General features: G+C 39.7%; 1 protein-coding gene across 6 annotated transcripts in view; it reads right to left on the reverse strand.

Annotated features, from left to right (window-relative positions):
- Positions 1-18,035, reverse strand: part of ENAH (ENAH actin regulator) — a 141,118-nt gene that overhangs the window by 8,186 nt on the left and 114,897 nt on the right. For 4 of the 6 annotated variants that reach the window (XM_048505804.1, XM_048505622.1, XM_048505537.1 and 1 more), the window contains 8 exons: positions 16,896-17,660; positions 15,491-15,798; positions 15,013-15,146; positions 11,989-12,043; positions 11,411-11,459; positions 7,714-7,780; positions 6,078-6,159; positions 675-732 (listed from right to left, as the gene is read on the reverse strand). In XM_048505804.1, coding sequence (XP_048361761.1) covers positions 675-732; positions 6,078-6,159; positions 7,714-7,780; positions 11,411-11,459; positions 11,989-12,043; positions 15,013-15,146; positions 15,491-15,798; positions 16,896-17,660 — 1,518 coding nt within the window. The remainder of the gene's footprint in view (positions 1-674; positions 733-6,077; positions 6,160-7,713; positions 7,781-11,410; positions 11,460-11,988; positions 12,044-15,012; positions 15,147-15,490; positions 15,799-16,895; positions 17,661-18,035) is intronic. The other 2 variants (XM_048505884.1, XM_048505964.1) reach the window with 2 other exon arrangements.

Raw genomic sequence — 18,035 nt, forward strand, 5'->3', positions numbered from 1 at the left:
ATGCAGACACAGACCACTTGCATATAAAGGCAATCTTTTGGTCACACTGATCTCTTGTAATTAAGAAAGTAATATAACTGTGTGTGGTGATCAAGGGTAAGTGAAAGTAGCACAAAGTAGCAAAGGAATTGAACAGTTTCATTATTGTCAGGGAGTGTTCAACATATATTGCCAATTTAACAACAACTTTATCAGCTAACATCTCAATTCAAGAACTCAGAAATTTAGGCTTCAGGACTTAGTATAACATGCTGGTTATAAACTTTGAAGTCTTTAATAACATGGGGCTTACATATCTGAAATACCTTCTCTGCCCACATGGTCCAGTACACAAATCATGTTCCACTGGTCATCATCAACTTTAATCATCCCTCCATCCAGAACTACTAATTTGGCAATTCCTTTTTCAAATTGTGGTTCCAAAAAATCTCTGGAGAATTTTGTTTTAAGTGCTGCACAGTTATGCTCTTTACAGGAGTATCTGGTGGGATCTGAACTGTGGGCATGTAGTTTTGAAATATGTATTTTATATTCATAATTTTAATAGAACAATTTGCAAGCTGCCTTGATCACCAAAGGAAAAAGTTGGATAGAAATGTCAACATAAATTCTACCTTTTCCCTACAGTTCTAAACTTAAAAATCCAAAGGTCAGTAATAAATTCAAATACTCACCTTCAATTAATTCTTCTTTTAATTTTGTTAATTCCTTTCTCATTTCATCTAAAATATCCTAAGGTATCAGAACAAAGTTAAAATGTTAAACTTCTGTCTAAAGATGTTCCTAAGCTACCAGTCTTTGTTAATTTATTAAACTTGCCTACTCTAACTTCAAAAACTACAAATCCAAAATGCAAGTCATTCTAAGGGCAAAATTATGTATGGCTAGCAACCAGTACATTATAGACACACTGTTAGGACCACTTTAAATATACAGAGCCATACTGAGCAGTTACTCCCTTCTGACTTCAGTGGACACAGAAGGATGTACTTAGGATTGAATCGATAACACTGGTTTTATTAACTATGGCTAAGAGATCAGGAGCTAGTCACAAGATCTATGCACTTCCCCCAGCTCAGAGTAATGAATATCCCCTTCCCACCTTAACTGTTATCAGCAATGATGGACAGTAGTTGTTATTATTATCCAAGGTTTCAATTTATATAGAATTTGAAACCAACATTCAATAAAAGTTACAAATCTTGATTAAGCTGAAACCCTGGTTAATATTACTTAAGGGCAGTGGTGGGATTCAGCAGGTTCGAACCACTTCGGCAGAACCAGCTGTTAAAATGGTGCTTGTAAATTATTTGTTAAATTATTGTTAAATTATTTGAATCCCACCACAGGAACTGGTTGTTAAATTATTTGAATCCCATCACTGCTTAGTGGTAAATGCAGGTAAGGTAGGAAGGAAAGCAGTCACTGGAAGGAGAAGTTGGAAGGGGACAGAATCCTACTTGCAAACTCTTCAGCTCAGTGAAAACTGCCAGAATTACACCTTACTAACCAGGATATTCCTGTCTAACAGAATATGAACTTAAAAATACTGAAAAAATTATGGATGCAGCCAAATTACTCATAATATCTGCACTTGACAGTATGTACTCATGAGGGCTCCAATATAAGATCCTATTTAGGAATTAATGGGCTATCTACAAGATGCATGGTCATGGCTTAATCTGTCATCTTTTTTAAAGCTTACTTTAAAACTTTACAGGCATCATGCCCTAATTTGTAAATAACTTCTTTTTTTTTGCATTTTTCTGTATTGCACCTCACCCCAGAGATTATTAATCGTTTCAAATACTGGTTGTTATGGTTTTTCTGGGCTGAGTGGCCATGGTCTGGCAGTTTTTGCTCCTAATGTTTCAACGGTCAGTTGATTCTGGCCATGGAAGCCTACTGAATCCTGGAGTAAAGACACTGATAAAAGTTTCCACACCAGCTTCTTAGCAGTTCTCTACATATATATTTAAAGCATGATTTAAGAAGGAAAAAAGCATACATTAATTCCCAGTTGTTCTGCACATACTGCATATTTCTAGTTTCTTAAACATAGTAGATGCTAAACTCTGTGAGACACAGGGACCCTGTACATGCAAATACTGCACTTACAATCCACTTTCAATGCACTTTGCAGCTGTATGGAATAGCAAAATCCACTTGCAAACAATTGTGAAAGTGGATTGAAAGTGCATTATTCTGCATGTGCAGAAGGGGCCATAGGGAAGGCAGTATAGAAATGACAAGATTTTTTTTAACCCTCGAGGAAAGAAGAAATAAATAAAGATCTCTAAACAGGAACAGTGGTATGAGTAATTATATCAATGAATATAACAACTAATCTCACAGTATGGATGTGTGAATAACAAAACTAATATAATTACACAATAAATAACATAATTAGCACCATATAACATGAATCAGAAAAATGGTAAATATCAGTTATAAATAGAAATACCAAAAGAGGGTAACAAAGCAACATTAATACCACTATTTGTGCAAAAAAGGAAGGTCCCAGATATGGCTCTTTTGATACTAACTATAATATATTCTTCACTATGAACAATAAAATGATTTCATGGGTTCAGATGGTAAGAAGAAAAAAATAGCCAAGATGCTGGCACAGTTGTAGCTACCGTGTTTCCACCGCCTGGCCGCTTCCGGGGTGCGGGGCACTGTCCTGCAGTGGATTGCCTCGTTTCTCCGGGACCGGAGTCAGCAAGTGTGGTGCGGGGATCAAGCCTCCCGGAAGTGCCCGCTTCATTGCGGTGTACCCCAGGGGGCGTTATTATTCACGCTGTTGTTCAACATCTACATGCGACCACTTGCTCAGCTGGTACGGAGTTTTGGGCTGATCTGTCATCAGTATGCTGATGACACTCAGCTCATTCTGTTGATGGAGGGGGGAGCAGTCGCCGCCCCTGCAGCTCTACAGCATTGTTTGGAGGCGGTCGCTGGTTGGTTGAAGCAGAGCAGGTTGAAACTGAATCCATCGAAGACGGAGATCCTTTGGCTTGGCCGCAGGGGGGAGATTGGGGATTTCCAGCCGCCGGTGTGGGAGGAGGCCATATTGGCGCCGGCCTCCTCCGTTCGCAGTCTGGGGGTCCACCTGGATTCGTCTCTTTCAATGGAGACCCAGGTGGCCCATGTAACCCGGACTGCATTTTTCCATCTCCGTCAGGCCCGACGGCTGGTCCCCTTCCTCTCCCAAGCAGACCTGGCCACAGTGATCCATGCAACGGTCACCTCCAGGTTAGACTATTGTAACTCGCTCTACGCGGGCCTCCCCTTGCGTTTGATTCGGAAATTGAAACTGGTCCAGCACGCAGCGGCACGCTTGCTCACAGGGGGCGCCTTTTGCGATCACATTCAGCCTGTGTTGCGCCAGCTGCACTGGCTTCCGGTGGAATTCCGAATCATATTCAAGGTCTGGGTTTTGACCTTTAAGGCCTTACGCGGCCTGGGACCCTCGTACCTTCGGGACCGCATTACCCCATATGTCCCCACTCGCCCTCTGCGTTCAGCAGAGGCGAATTTACTGGTAGTCCCCGGCCCCTCCGTGACGCGGCTGGCCTCCACGCGGGCCAGGGCCTTTACTGCCCTGGCCCCGGCCTGGTGGAACACTCTTCCTCCAGCTGTCCGGGCCCTGCGGGATCTCGGTGAGTTCTGCAGGGCCTGTAAGACCGAGTTGTTCCGCCGGGCCTTTGGAGTAACCAGCCGCTGAGTATGGCGCCCCTGTTCGATACCATCAAGATTATCCTCCTACAGAGGAGTCCGATTACTCCCCAGGGGAGGGTTTTAAAGGAAAGGATTCTCCGGGTGCCTTTATTATGAAATTACCGCTGTTTTAATGAAATTTAGTATGTTTTTATGTCGGAGTTTTATGGGCTGTTGTTGTTTTATTTGTATGGTTGCCCTAATTTATCTGTATTAATTGTTGTACACCGCCCGGAGCTCCTCGGGGACGGGGCGGTATAAAAATCGAAATAATAAATAAATAAATAAATAAAAAATATTAATTTTTGCTCCCAAAGATGCGTTATGTCTTATTTTCAGGGGATGTCTTATATTTCTGTATTCTGTTCGTCAGGCATGCTTCCAAACAAAAACTTTGCTACGTCTTACTTTTGGGGGATGCCTTATATTTCGCACTTTAGCAAAACCTCCACTACGTCTTATTTTCCGGGGATGTCTTATATTCGAGGAAACAGGGTATATTCCGTTCTAGGCCTGTAAAATTAATTACCATAGCAGTAAAGGAGATATGTCCTAATTACACAAACCAATGAAGAAATAATTTAAATTACCTCATAGCAGCAAAGGTTAAAAAAAATCATTATTTTTTTTCTTAGTTGGGCACATGAAGTACTTTTTTGTACATACTTTATAAATACTTTATAAATCCAGCATGGTAGATTCTAATCTGGAGCAGGTAGATTCTAATCTGGAGAACTGAGTTTGAGTCCACATTCCTCCACATGAGCAACAAACTCTTATCTGGTAAACTGGATTTGTTTCCCCACTGCTACATTGCTGCTGGGTCACTCTAGTTTGTTCAAAACTCTCAAACTGACCTGCCTCACAAGGTGTGTGTCGGGGGGAGCAAAAGGGAAAAAAATTTGCAAACCCCTTTGAGTTTCCTTACAGGAGAGAAAAGGGGAAGGGGTATAAATCCAAATCTTCTTCTATTCATCCTTTTATTTTTGTTCATTGTTTACATGGTATTAATTCTATTTTTTTATTTGTAATTCTATTGAATGTTTTTGTTATGCATGCATCCATCATTGTGATATCTGGGTTAAATTGCTTGGGTAGGATATTGTATAAGACAGCAGAATCTGATTTTACCATCACCAGCTGGTTTTGGAACTTTAGCTTGCCTTTACTCATGGGATGAATAAATTGTATACCAACTCCCCAGTCTCAGTTAGCAAGGTGCAGTTTTTGCTGCGATGTTCTTTCTCTTTTGATGAGACAGAAAGTTACAGTGCAATCCATGCTGGTGAGGCTGAAAGGGATTTTATTTTTTTATTTATTTATTTATTTATTTATATTTTTATACCGCCCTATCCCCGAGGGGCTCCGGGCGGTGTACAACAAAACTAATACAAAACAAGTTTGGGAGCAAAACTATACAATTAAAACAACAGCAACCCATAGAAGCTCCATCGTTAAAATATACTAAATTTCATTAAAAACAGTGGTAATACCATAATAGAAGGCACCCGGTAAACCCTTTTCCTTAAAACCCTCCCCTAGGGAGCGGCTGGACTCCTCCATAGGAGGGTAATCTAGACGTAATCAAGCAGGGGCGCCATACTCAGCGGCTGGTTGCTCCAAAGGCCCAGCGGAACAACTCAGTCTTACAGGCCCTGCGGAATTCACCAAGATCCTGAAGGACCTGGACAGCTGGAGGAAGAGTGTTCCACCAGGCCGGGGCCAGGGCTGTAAAGGCCCTGGCCCACGTGGAGGCCAGCTGCATCATGGAGGGGCCAGGGACCACCAGTAAATTAGCCTCTGCTGAACGCAGAGGGTGAGTAGGGGCATATGGGGTAATGCGGATGTGGGGCTTGTGTGATTCATGATCCTTGACAGTCCATGCAGCATAAGTGAGACTGAGGGACTACTTATGCTGGCTCTGGGGAGTCATGCAACTCTGCTTTGCCCTGGTGCCCCTGGTGCCACTGTGCTAGAACTCCTTTGCTGGAGTCCACACTTGTGCTGATGGGGGTGTTCCCAGAGTGGAGCCAACTTTAGTCAGCTTCCTTGTCCTCTCAGCCCAGGAACAACCCCTTTTGCTGATGGTGACTCACACCAGCAAAAATGCAGGTATAGCCCATTTGGCTGGATAGGGCCCTTACAGGTCAGTAGATTAAGTTTAGTTTTTGTTTTATCTTGTTGTGCCACTGCAAACCTCCTTAAATATGGCATGCCTGCACCATCCCAGCCAACTCCCATCTACCCCCCACCCTCAGTGTGGACTGGCTTGCTTAGCTTGTTTCCAGGCTTTTTTAATACAGTCTGAAATTCTACTAAAAGTATAAGACATTTACTAAGAATACAATATGTACCTGTTTCAATCTGTCATAGTCTAGCCCTTCAGACTGTACTCCATTAGTACTGGGTTGCCCAGAGGAGGTTGCAGATTTTGGTCTATTAAAAAAATAGATATTTGTGAATTTACCACTCATAATTCAATAGTTTTAAACAGATAAACAGACTGTGCTAAGTACTGTCATACATGAGGTATTTTGATCACAAAATGGGAAAGCAAACTCTCTGAGAATGATGGATTTTATCTGTTGTTGGTGGGTTGTCATTCTACTATGCTGCAGATTCAAAGTCTAGCACAGGGGTCTGCAACCTGCGGCTCTCCAGATGTTCATGGACTACAATTCCCATCAGCTCCTGCCAGAATGGCCAACTGGCCATGCTGGCATGGGCTGATGGGAATTGTAGTCCATGAACATCTGGAGAGCCGCAGGTTGCAGACTCCTGGTCTAGCAATATTACTGAATCCTACATTGTTCCTAGGAAAACAGGGTTGGGCAATGATTGTGAATGTTTAAAGTAATGGGATAATAAGCTGGCATATACTTATTCTATGATCTTATTAAATTAAAAACCTAAAAGGTTTCTGCCCTGAAGTAATTTTTAAAACATCATGTTGAATTGTTTTGAACTGTTTTGTATTTATCTCAATGGATGTTTTGAAAACATTAAAGGATCAAAGCACTGCATTACTACTGAACTGCTTGAACAGAACAAAGAATCAAGAGACTACACGGCAACCTTTTAGGTTTTTAATTGTATGAGATCATAGAATAAGTGTAAACCAGCCTGGTAGTAGCCTTTTCGCATGGGAATTTCTTATACTTTCTACTGTATACCATGTTTTCCTCAATTTTTTTGATTCAAAATATGTTATAACATGTATTATATGTTATAACATGTATTACAACAGATCACTGTATCATACGAGAATTTCTGTCTATCTTCCTCATGCAAAGATACAACCAATTTTAAACTTTAATTAGATATTCTAATTAAAATATGATGACCATAAAAATTTTCAGGGTGTTTTCATTTTCTGTACATTGTCACCACTGATGTTAAAATAGATTATCACAAGCTTTAATAAGACACAATTTCTCTGAATAACAGGCCACAGCTGGGGGAAAAGATACTCCAGGAGAAAGCAGGGACAAGTGGGGATGGAATTCCCCCTCCCCCATGAGTTACTTAGAGGTCCCTGCTTGGAAATATATTTTTGGAAATACTGACATCTGGAAAGTCTAATCATAATCAGCACCTGAATGAATCTACAGTGTGATATTCTAAATGGTTAAGAAGCTTTTGTTTTTATATACATTATGTACAAATATACAACCTGTAAATAGCAGGGCACATAACAAAATGTTTTTCAGATCTTTACTACCCATCTCAAGTCACCCTTTTCTTTATTCTACCTCAGTCAAAAATTTAACCTCTCTTTTCTCAGGTCTACACATCTGTCATTGAATACTCTGAATATGATATAAAACTGATCTTTAAAGAGAACTAACTTTTCAAGAGCAATAAAGTCACTATATTCCCTCACTTTTCTAAGTACCATTTGATCTCTCTTTAGCCATATAAAGTGTCTTTAAAAAGTGTCTAAAACACTTCTGTGAAATATTTATGTCATCTATTTGTGGTGACAAATACCTTGAAATAATAGGAGACTTGCTTCCATTCATTGTGTTTGTTCTCTCCCAAGGCTTTCTTGTTAATTCTGCATGAGATAAAGTAAAAGGACATTAGATTACACAGATACACCTTTGTCAGTCCAGTGACCTCAACTTGGTTTAAGACCGCATCATAAAATCTTTTAGGATACATTCAAGTACTTAGGGGAAAGGCAACATTTCTACAATCATCATGTATGCCAAGAAAGTCAAGAAAATACTAAGTAAAACACTGAGTAGACTAGAGGTTGACATGTTTGATTTTATTTCAGTTAGAAGGCAACACTACAAATCAAAATACCAAACAATATACCAACTCTGCCAAAGCCTTCTCTAATATGTTAAGGATGGCTGAGGAACTGGGCTCGATAGGAAATGCTTGATAGGAGGCTGGCTGTTTAATTATCAAACAAAAACCTTTATTCAGGACTAGTTTCATTTCAGCACTTGTTTGGTTTTGTTCCGTAGCAAAACTTTCTTAAAAGCAAGGGCACATATCTTGCTGTTCGAAGTCTTACCCGATGTTCTTCGAAAACGTATCCATCCTCACTTCTACAGTAAGTTCTTTAAGACATGAATTTAAACTAAGCATTGTACAACAAATATACAGTGCTTATAATGAGCTCAAATGCAGTACAAACAAAACTCCAAACTTAGGGATTCACTCTAATTTCTTCACATTTTGAAAAAGAAACTTCCTTTCAACAGAAAGTGTTCATGTTGCATAATATTTGAGTTTTTGGTAAAAGTTGCATATTCTCACTTGAAGGAAGGAAGAAAGAGTGACATTAAGTTACACCAACTCCCATTACCCATGGATGCAGGAATTAGGGTACAATTTCTTTTTCCATCAGTAGGAAATGCCCTACTTCCTCAAAAGGTCCTTTCCTAACTCTTCTGTGAATGCATGAAATTGAAAAAGTTACATCAAAACTGTGTTTCATCAGAGCTCACAGGTTGCTAAACTCCTTCTGGCTTTGTAGCTTCTAAATTTAACTTTCTCTTACTTCTTTGCCCATTTTTTCTGCAGACATTTCATTGAGGTCTTTTTTAAAAAAAAACACCACTCTGTCCCTTGTTCTCTTTGCTCCACTCTCATTCCTTTTATGAGTGAAATGCTAGTCTCTGTTGTTATAGTCAGAGCAAAATGTGCCAAGATGCAGCTCAACTGATGAAGCATCCAACACACCAGGAATTTCAGATGGAGAGCTCATTATACCCAGATCTTATGGCAGGAAGCCAAACTGCATGGCTGAGAAAATAAAAGTAGCACAGCTCTAGGGAGCAGGATTAAACCACTATTCCCAATCAAAAGAAAATGAAGGTGAATTTTTAGTACCGAAATGCAGTCTCAGTAATGGAGCTGGGGGATGGGGTGGGAAAGAGGGGGTCCTCAGATGGCAGCTTATAACAGAAGAAGCAATAGAAATATTCCCAGATAGAGATGTAAGAGTTTAAGTTAAAAAAATAAACAGAACAAATTGGGGGGCGGGATCCTCCCAAGGACCTTTTTCAATTTTCCCTTGAGAAAATTTGGAACATTTGAAGGAATACTGAAAAAAACAACACCCTTTTTAAGGCAAGGTTTTTCTCACTTCAAATGTAAAGTATGAAAAAGTCTGAAGCCTTTCTCAGTTTTTCTAATTGAAAGCATTGTTTTTTAAATACTATATGCATAGACAGTATAAACATTTTTGTTTATATGTAAATAATTTAACCAACAATTAATATTATAACATGTGTAATGATATTACATTATAAAAGATCTCAGTGTTTTCAACATCCTAACATGTTGACAATGCTACCTATTGTGACCATGAGAGTTTCTGTCTAAATAATATACTTTCTTTAGTTTACTTCAGGATTTGTTTTCTTCTGTCTTCAACTGTTACTTTTTCCTACCCCTCAGATAGCAAAAGTTAAAAGATAATACATGCTATGGTACCATAGGGTGCATTCTGCAGCTTTCTCAAGTTCTGGGTATACACTGCATTTTTTCTTATAGTATTTTTACTTCATAAATATCTCAAATTTGCTCTGACAACCCCATAGACCACACATTCCAATTATTTCAAAGTCTACTGATAGAAGGCAGACCAGATAATGTACTGTTCTGCATTAGCAAAGACAGTTTAGTTTTAAGCATCTAATTGGACTGTTAAGCTTGACCTCCATGGATATTGTCAGTATGGTCCAACAGGTTAAGTCAAGATCTGACATTTGACCCAGTTGTATAACAATTCTGAAGAATAAACTTTCTTCCTGCAGAAAAAGAAGCTTCTCAAAAGCTTCAATGTGCGGATGGCTAAAAGAATGAATTCATCAGGTTTATGAATCTCAGAGGCTAAGACTGCCAGAAGGGATTATGGCTCATTCAATACAGACAAAAAGGGAATGGAAAAAGTGAACCCCTGCAATAAACAAGAATGCATTCGATAAATAAGAATGCATCTACATTAGCAGTCTGCAACACTAACAATCCTCTCAAGGATATCTGAAAAGTGGCAATGTGGTCCTTTCTATTTTCTGTCAAGACACAATAACTGGAGCCTTGCCTCAGCTAATGCACAGTCTGGGCAGCAGGTCCTTCAACAATTGGTTTAATCAGCATCAACCAGCTTGGGTTTTAGATATGCCTGTCTCACAATTTCCAGTATGGTCTTTTTTGGTGGTCACACAGGGAATAGAAAAAGTGAAAGCTTGGGGCAGAATAGACTCACACACTGACTAAGGAAAGCCTCAGTATTCACCAGTCCACTTGATTCTCCAGTGGCTACAGCTGCTAATGCAACCATAGAAAACCTTATCATTTGAATGAGGACAAGCCCTGCTTTAAAATGGCTTTACCCACTCTATGAAAAGCTTGGTGGAAGCCAAAGAAAGTACTTGTGGATACCATGGCACCCAGGGACACCACATTGAGAACCCCAGAACTACAGTAACACTGGAAAAGGTGCTGAGAGCTAACTGACTGGCCAGTGATCAGTCACTCTCAAATGACTTGCCCAGCCATGATGTATGGTATAGAATGCTTTGCATGCAGTCAAAGTTACAGGCACTGGTAGAGTCCCAATTCTGTTCCATAATTATTTATTCATTTATTTATTAAACATGTATTTCCAAACCAAGCGCAGGCTGAAGGCAGCATTGTTATAGCATTGTTCTGATATCAGTACATTGTCTTTATCCACAATATTACATTTTTATTTAAAAATCCAATCTTACACAAAAGAGAAAGAATGGGTTACAAATTTAAGTAACAAACCAAATCTTAATATCCACCCAGATTAACATCTGTAGCTAACCACTATCCTATTCAGTTTTTTGCTACTTTCTAATGATGATTTTCAAACAGTTCTTCAGCTTAACAATTTTTTTTACCTTTGCATACAGTTAACTGCTTCAGTAGCATTATATGGATTACTATTTTATTTTCTTGAACAGGAAACAAGTTTCTAGGTGTAGAATTTGAACATTGCATTACCTATACAAAGAATCTTGGTAAATATAATGAATCTCGGAAACTGGTCCTGAAGAAAAGTGAATTTCAAAAGAGGAAAATCTCATGTTATTTTCCACCTCTGTGTATCCCCTGAAGACACTGCACACATACACAGCTGTAAAATGACTTGCATTACCCTATTTATGGCTTGCATTACCTTACTTATTCGACTTACCAGGTGTGCTTGTTGAAGGAGGCTTAGATGCTGAAGGCTCTGGCTCTTCCTATGTAAATTAGATTAGAAATAGAGAGATAAGTTTGCTGCAACAAAAATAAACATGAGTCTTGTAGAACCTTAAAGTTAACAACTTTTTATTCTAGCATATGCTTTTAAAGACTGTATCCTTTCCATCAGATTAGACAAAATGGGTTTGAGACCATGAACAATTTCACTAGACTAAAAACGTAGACTAATAAGATGCCATAAGACCCCTGTTTATAATACTCTTGCAACACCAGTAATATGTATAATTAGAACTTAAATGGAAATAAAACTTTTTAGAGAATATAGACATAAAATCTTGTAAAGAAGCATTAGCTATCTAAACTGTATCCTCTGAAGCACTGATGCAGTATATCCTACCAAGGCAAATTATCAAGACAAATTTTCTCTTCAATTCTGAAGACCAGCTATACTTCGTCATGGCTTGTGACTAACGCAGATAAAAGTGAATGGAAGTGTTAAAATTTATAATTCAGCTGCAATTATTAAACTGCATAACGCAAACCAGCAAGATAAATGTATTAACTTACATTCTTTTCATCTTTTGGTTCCACTTCTGATGATCCTTTCTCAGCAATTCTTCTCCTTTGAGTTGGGAGATAAAGTACATTGGCAGTCAATCCTTAGAAAACAAAGCTCCTAAGATATAACTTTACCTTTGAGGGCCCGGCACAGTCCTTCCCTCTCCCCCCACCCACCCCCAAAAACCTTCTCCACCCACCCACCCCAACAAGCCAGCTGGGCCCTTGAGGGCCCGGCAGAGGCCTTCCCTTCCTCCCACCCACACTAGCTCAGCTGGCATTGTTCTGAGAGGTGATGATTTTGGGATGACTTAGTGCAAAAATCATGAGCATCCCTGAGGATCCGTGTTTTCCAATCACGTTTTTGCACCACTGCAGCACCACGGGACGTGGGATGCATGACTGTTGTGTTCAGACATATGGCCAGGGACGTCAGCTGTGATGTGCTGGTGATTTTGGGGTGACAGTGCAAAAATCATGAGGATTTATGAGATCTGTATTTTCCAAGCAGATTTTTGTGCCTCTGCTGTGCCACGGAGCATGGGATGTGTGATTGTTGTGTTCAGGAATGTTGCTGTGATGTGCTGGTGATTTTGGGGTGACCAAGTGCAAAAATCAGGATGATCCATGAGGATTTGTGTGTTTTAACTACATTTTTGTGCCACTGTGGTGGCACGGATCATGGGATGCAGAATTATTGTGTTCAGGCATGTGTCTAGGGGTATGAGCTATGATGTGCAGGTGATTTTTGCATGACCAAGTGGAAAAATCATGAGGATCCACAAGGATCCATGTTTTTCCAGCAGGTTTTTGTGCCGCTGTGGCACCGCGAAGCGAGGGATGTGTGATTGTTGTGTTCAGACATGTGGCTAATGGCTGGAGTTATGATGTGCTGGTGATTTTTGGATGACTTGCAACAATCATGGGGATCTGTGTTTTTCAAGTAGGTTTTTTCATTAATATTTTAAAACTCTTTCTTATAACATAATCTAGTTTTGCGTACCTCTTTTATTGTTTTTATTTAAGTATTAACTGTATGAAATAATAAACCACCTTTCAGTATATCTCTTTTTATACTTAAAATGGTCATTAGGGCAGCAAACTGGTCGTTAAATTATTTAAATCCCACCATTGGAAGTTTGGAGCCGGTTATTAAATTATTTGAATCCCACCACTGGTTCTGATGTACATCATCTTACATTTACCTACAATTGAACTTGATCTGCTTGGTGAGGCAGTTCCCCAAAAGTCTTCTGAATGCCCAAGGAAAGACTGAAACTTCAATCGTCCCCTAAAAACTATCTTGGATTTTCACTCCAATGTGCATCACACATTATACTTAGCCACACTGAACTTCATCTGCCAAATTACTGCTAATTCACTCAATTTGTAGAGATCCTCCTGGAGCATTTTAGTCAGCCTTGGTATTTGCCCTGCCACCCTGAATAATTTAATGTCATCTGCAAACTTGGTCACTACACTACTCACTACCTGAGTTCCTGATCATTTATGACCAATTAAATAGCACTGGTCTCAATACTGATGCTTATGAGACCCAACCACTTACTTACTTCCACTGAAAGACCTCTCCATTTATTCCTACTCTTTGCTTCTTGCCTTTTAATTGATTTTTCATCCATAAAAGAACTTGTCCTCTTATACCATGATTGTTAAACTTGCTCATGAGTCTCCAGTGAGTACCTATCAAGACCCTTTCAAAAGTCCACGTGTATAATGTCTACCTGTTAAAGTTACCTTCACATTTGTTCACTTCCTCAAAAAACTTCAAAAGGTTGATGAGGCAGAACTTCCTCATGCTGATTTTTCCTCAGCGGGCTTTGTTCCTCTACATGTGTAATAATTTTATCTTTGATTACAGTTTCTACTAATTTGTCTGGAACAGACATTAGACTAATTGGTCTGTAATTTCCTGGTTCCCCTCTGGATCCCTTTTTAAAAATCACTGTAACAAGCTACTTTGCTATCTTCTGGTACAGTGGCTCATTTTAAGAACACGTTAGATTTATTGGTGAGTAGATCAATAGTCTCACATTTGAACTACCTAAGATTCCTCAGTTCTGACATCTCCCTATCTTTCTTCAGCAGTCCTTTTATTCCTTGGATTCAATGGTCCAACTGTTTCTCTGCCCAGTGTAGCACTCTGCTCCTCAAATTCTCTTTTTGCTTGCATAATCAATAACTTACACTTCTTTTGCTGGACCCTATGCTCCTTTCTGTTCACTTCATTGGGGCTTCCTTGACTTGGGTCATTAACTAAGCAGGCATCCTTTTATACTTGGAAGTACCTTTCCTCACCTGGGGTTGCATTTCCTCACCTGGGGTTGTAATGTCAAATCTAAAAGAATGTCTGCAGGGTTACTGACCCAAATCAAAACAACCATCAGAGGCAAAAAGGCTTCTTTTAAAATGTAGAAAGTCTGCCACAGTGCAGTGAGCAGAAGAGAGCACAGGGTCTGGCAAAAGAAGTGCAAGTTGGTATGAGAAGCAGATTGCTAAAAACATCAAGATAAACAACAAGCATTTCTTTAGCAATTCTTTATATAATACAAAAATCAAGCCTTGAAATTGCACTGAAAACTCATCAAACTGTTGCCAGACTAATGGCTATTTAGGAGGCTTTATGTTTGGGAGCCACAAAAGCCTCAACATGACTATGAGGAGCTACTACTCCAAGCTAAGTGAAAGTGCTTTTTGTCAAGGATTCAAAATTTTTACTGGGACACTTACTGGGACATTAACTGAGCAATTCAGAACCAAAACCTTTGCTGCTTTTGGTCAAAAGGTGACCAAAGTGGAATTATGTTTTAAGTACATTTTAAAATGAATTGATACAGCATGTATTTCAGAAAGATACAAGTGTCAGGGAGCTGGGATGCTTGCAACTCCCAGTTTACAAAGTAGTAAGCACATTTTGTTAGCACGCAGTACATGAGTTAATACAAGGACTAAATTTCTTAAAGATTACTCTAAACTACTGCAAAGACCTCTGTAAAGGTCAAATTATTACCTTACCTTCTAGCCAGAAGTGCACTCATTTCCTCCATTAATCCACTTCCTCCTAGGGGTAGCGGCCCATTTCCACGCCCAGCATCTGTTTTAGGTGAAGCAGAGCTTGTTCCTCCACTTGGGTTAGGAGACTCTTCATTCTGAAATTGACAATGCACAAAATTAAAGTAATATGGGAATTACACTGTCAGGAGGTACCCACTTTTATATAAGGAAATCCTTCATGTATTTGAAAATCTAGGCAATCTTTAAAGCATATGAATAACTACTGAAGATTAGAATAACCAAAACTAGATTAGAATAACTTAGACATTATAGTTATACTATTAGACATTATAGTTAATATTAATAAAATTCTACACAGTTATTTTAGGGATTCTTCACTCAATTTATTCTTATCATTCATAATAAAAAGACCCATTAACAGACGACAACCTGGATTTAGTGAATTAATATATATTTTTTAAATTACAGCTGTACTTACCCGAGATACTTTTCTAAGTTTGGCTCCAGCAAGAGCAGCTGCTAGTCCTGTTAAAGGGCGGTGGTCTTCAGACATCGATCCCATGGAAAAACCAGTGGCAGGCAAAGGAGGGGCAGGAGGTGGAAAAGGAACCTGGTTAGGGAGGGGTGGTGGTGGAGGAGGAGGAGGCGGTGGTGGCGGTGGTGGCCCTGATGGTAGAAGAGGTGGTGGTGGTGGCGGCCCTGGGGGAGGTAGGATGGCTGATGGGGAATGAACAGGGCCAGCTGGCAGAGGTGGGGGTGGTGGAGGTGCAGGCCCTTGGATAACACCTAATTAAAAAACAAACACAAAAACCAAACACAAAAATTGTGACAACAACTGCATACTATCAAAACAAGTCATATACATTCACATAAATCCTAATTCAATATGAAACTCACTTCAACACCACAAGAAAGTATTCCCCAGTATAATGTGTATTTTAAGAGTAACCAGCCAACAATTCACTGAAGAAAATCAGTTTTCAAAAGCTTCTCAGTAACAAACATTGCTTAAATCAGAAATCCATGCTACTCCTCTGAATTGCACAGTATTTTGCAGATCCTGAATAGCATATAAATAATGGGTAAAGAAATACAGAACCTCTGAAGAAAAGAAATCCAAAATGATGTTTGTCCCGGTTGAAAACTTAAAATGCATACCTATTTTTTTTTATTGTAGCTAGATTAAGAGAACACAGAATAATTCAAACAGAACTTCTGTATTAGTTTTAACTCACAGCTATGCACTTTCTTAGAAGTATTAAAAGCTTGTATTAGTTGTTAGATTTTAAAATGCAGGTGGAATAAGTATTCTCCCCCACCCAGTCTTTATTAAATGGATTTTAAGCAGCATTTAATAAAGCTTGTCTGTGATGAACAGATAAGAGTTTGGTTTGTGAATACAGGCAGATTTTCATCTCTCCTTGGAGTGCTGGATTACTGAATGACTTACATCAATGAACAGCTGCAAATATAAGCTATTTCTGCATATTTACATACTGACATGCATATACAGACATACGTACATAACCAAGGCAATACTATGGGGTTCCAGATATTTCTATTGACTAAAACGTACCTGAGAAAAGCCTTTTCAACAATCAAGATTAATCAACAGTAAACTAATCTCTGTGCATATCTCCAATCTTTTTATTTAAAATTGCAAAACGTATTCAGCAAATAATCAAAATGTTCTTCAAAACATGAAATTTGGCAAATGTTCACAATTCCCCATAACATACTTGCCATACTTGCCATACTTGGTGGGGGTGGGGTGGGTATTAAGATCACTGCAACTTCCAATGTATTAAATCACGTTTCAGATGCAAATTAGTTTTGAGTGCATTCCTGATTAGTTAATTAGTAGCAATAACAGAAAGCCTTACCCTGCTGGGATGGAGGTTCAATCGGCTGAGAGGCTGTCTGCAAGACTGGCTCAGAAGCAAAGGAGTCTCCCAGCACAGAGTTTAGAGAGTTCTCAACAGAGGCAGGGGGAGCTGCAGAGGGAGAAGGGAGAACACTAGGCTTGGATGAGGGAGCCGAGGAATTAGGGGAGCTTGGAGAACCAGCTTGAGGTCCAGAAAGTGAAAGAGGCTGAAAGGAAGGTGGTACAGGGGTTGGACCTGAGGTAGGTGGTGAAGGAGCTGGATAGTTTGCCAATTCTGGAAGCCCATTGGGTGCTGTAGGGGACAGTGACATCTGGGGTAATTGAGCAGTAACAGGAATCGGTAGAACAGGCTTTGGACCTGTGGCTTTGCCAGGAGGGCTGCTAATCATTACAGGAGGAGATGGGGGAAGAGGTGCAAAACTAGAAGCTGACCAAGTAGTGGACTTGGCGCTTGATGTCAGAGACACTGGGGGATTCACAGGTGAAGGTGGTCGAGAAGTTTTGTTCAGAGGGCGAGGAACTGTGGCATAATGGGGAAGAACAGGGTGGAAGGCTGAACCCAACGATGTAGCAAAACGTGATGCAGAGTGCCTTAGAGGTGGTGTAGGGGGGGAGGAAACTGGCTGTGCAGAAACCACTACAGCATAATCCGGAGTACAGTCTGACATTGCTTTAGCATAGGATGGAGGAGGTGCTGAAGGAGGCTGGCAGCTGGAGTATTCAGGAAGTGAAGTGCTATACGGGGAGCTGTCGTAAGATGGAGCTGGACAGAAGATGGAAAGCAGCAGCAAAGGCAGGGTAAAAGAGGAAAGAGAAAAAGGGAGCTAATGAAGCAACAAAACCAGCATTCAAACAAAATTTATAAATGTAGACTATAGTTAGTACCAGAGGATTAGGCACAAGTAAATTACTGTTAGAATTTATATACTATCAACAGATGCTTTCAATTTTGTCATCTATTTGTGCCAATATTGGGATTTACAAGCACATTCTGGAAATGCCAGAAACTCAGTTAAAGAATTAGCTCTCAGGTAGACAGCAAAATCAATCAGTTGGAATCAAGTGTAGTGATCTTAACATTTGCTTTAAGACTAAGAAACACCTTCAGTATATAAATAAATATGCCTCATCCTCCATA

The sequence above is a fragment of the Sphaerodactylus townsendi genome, linkage group LG01, assembly GCF_021028975.2.
Source record: "Sphaerodactylus townsendi isolate TG3544 linkage group LG01, MPM_Stown_v2.3, whole genome shotgun sequence".
In the NCBI taxonomy this organism is placed as follows: Eukaryota; Metazoa; Chordata; class Lepidosauria; order Squamata; family Sphaerodactylidae; genus Sphaerodactylus; species Sphaerodactylus townsendi.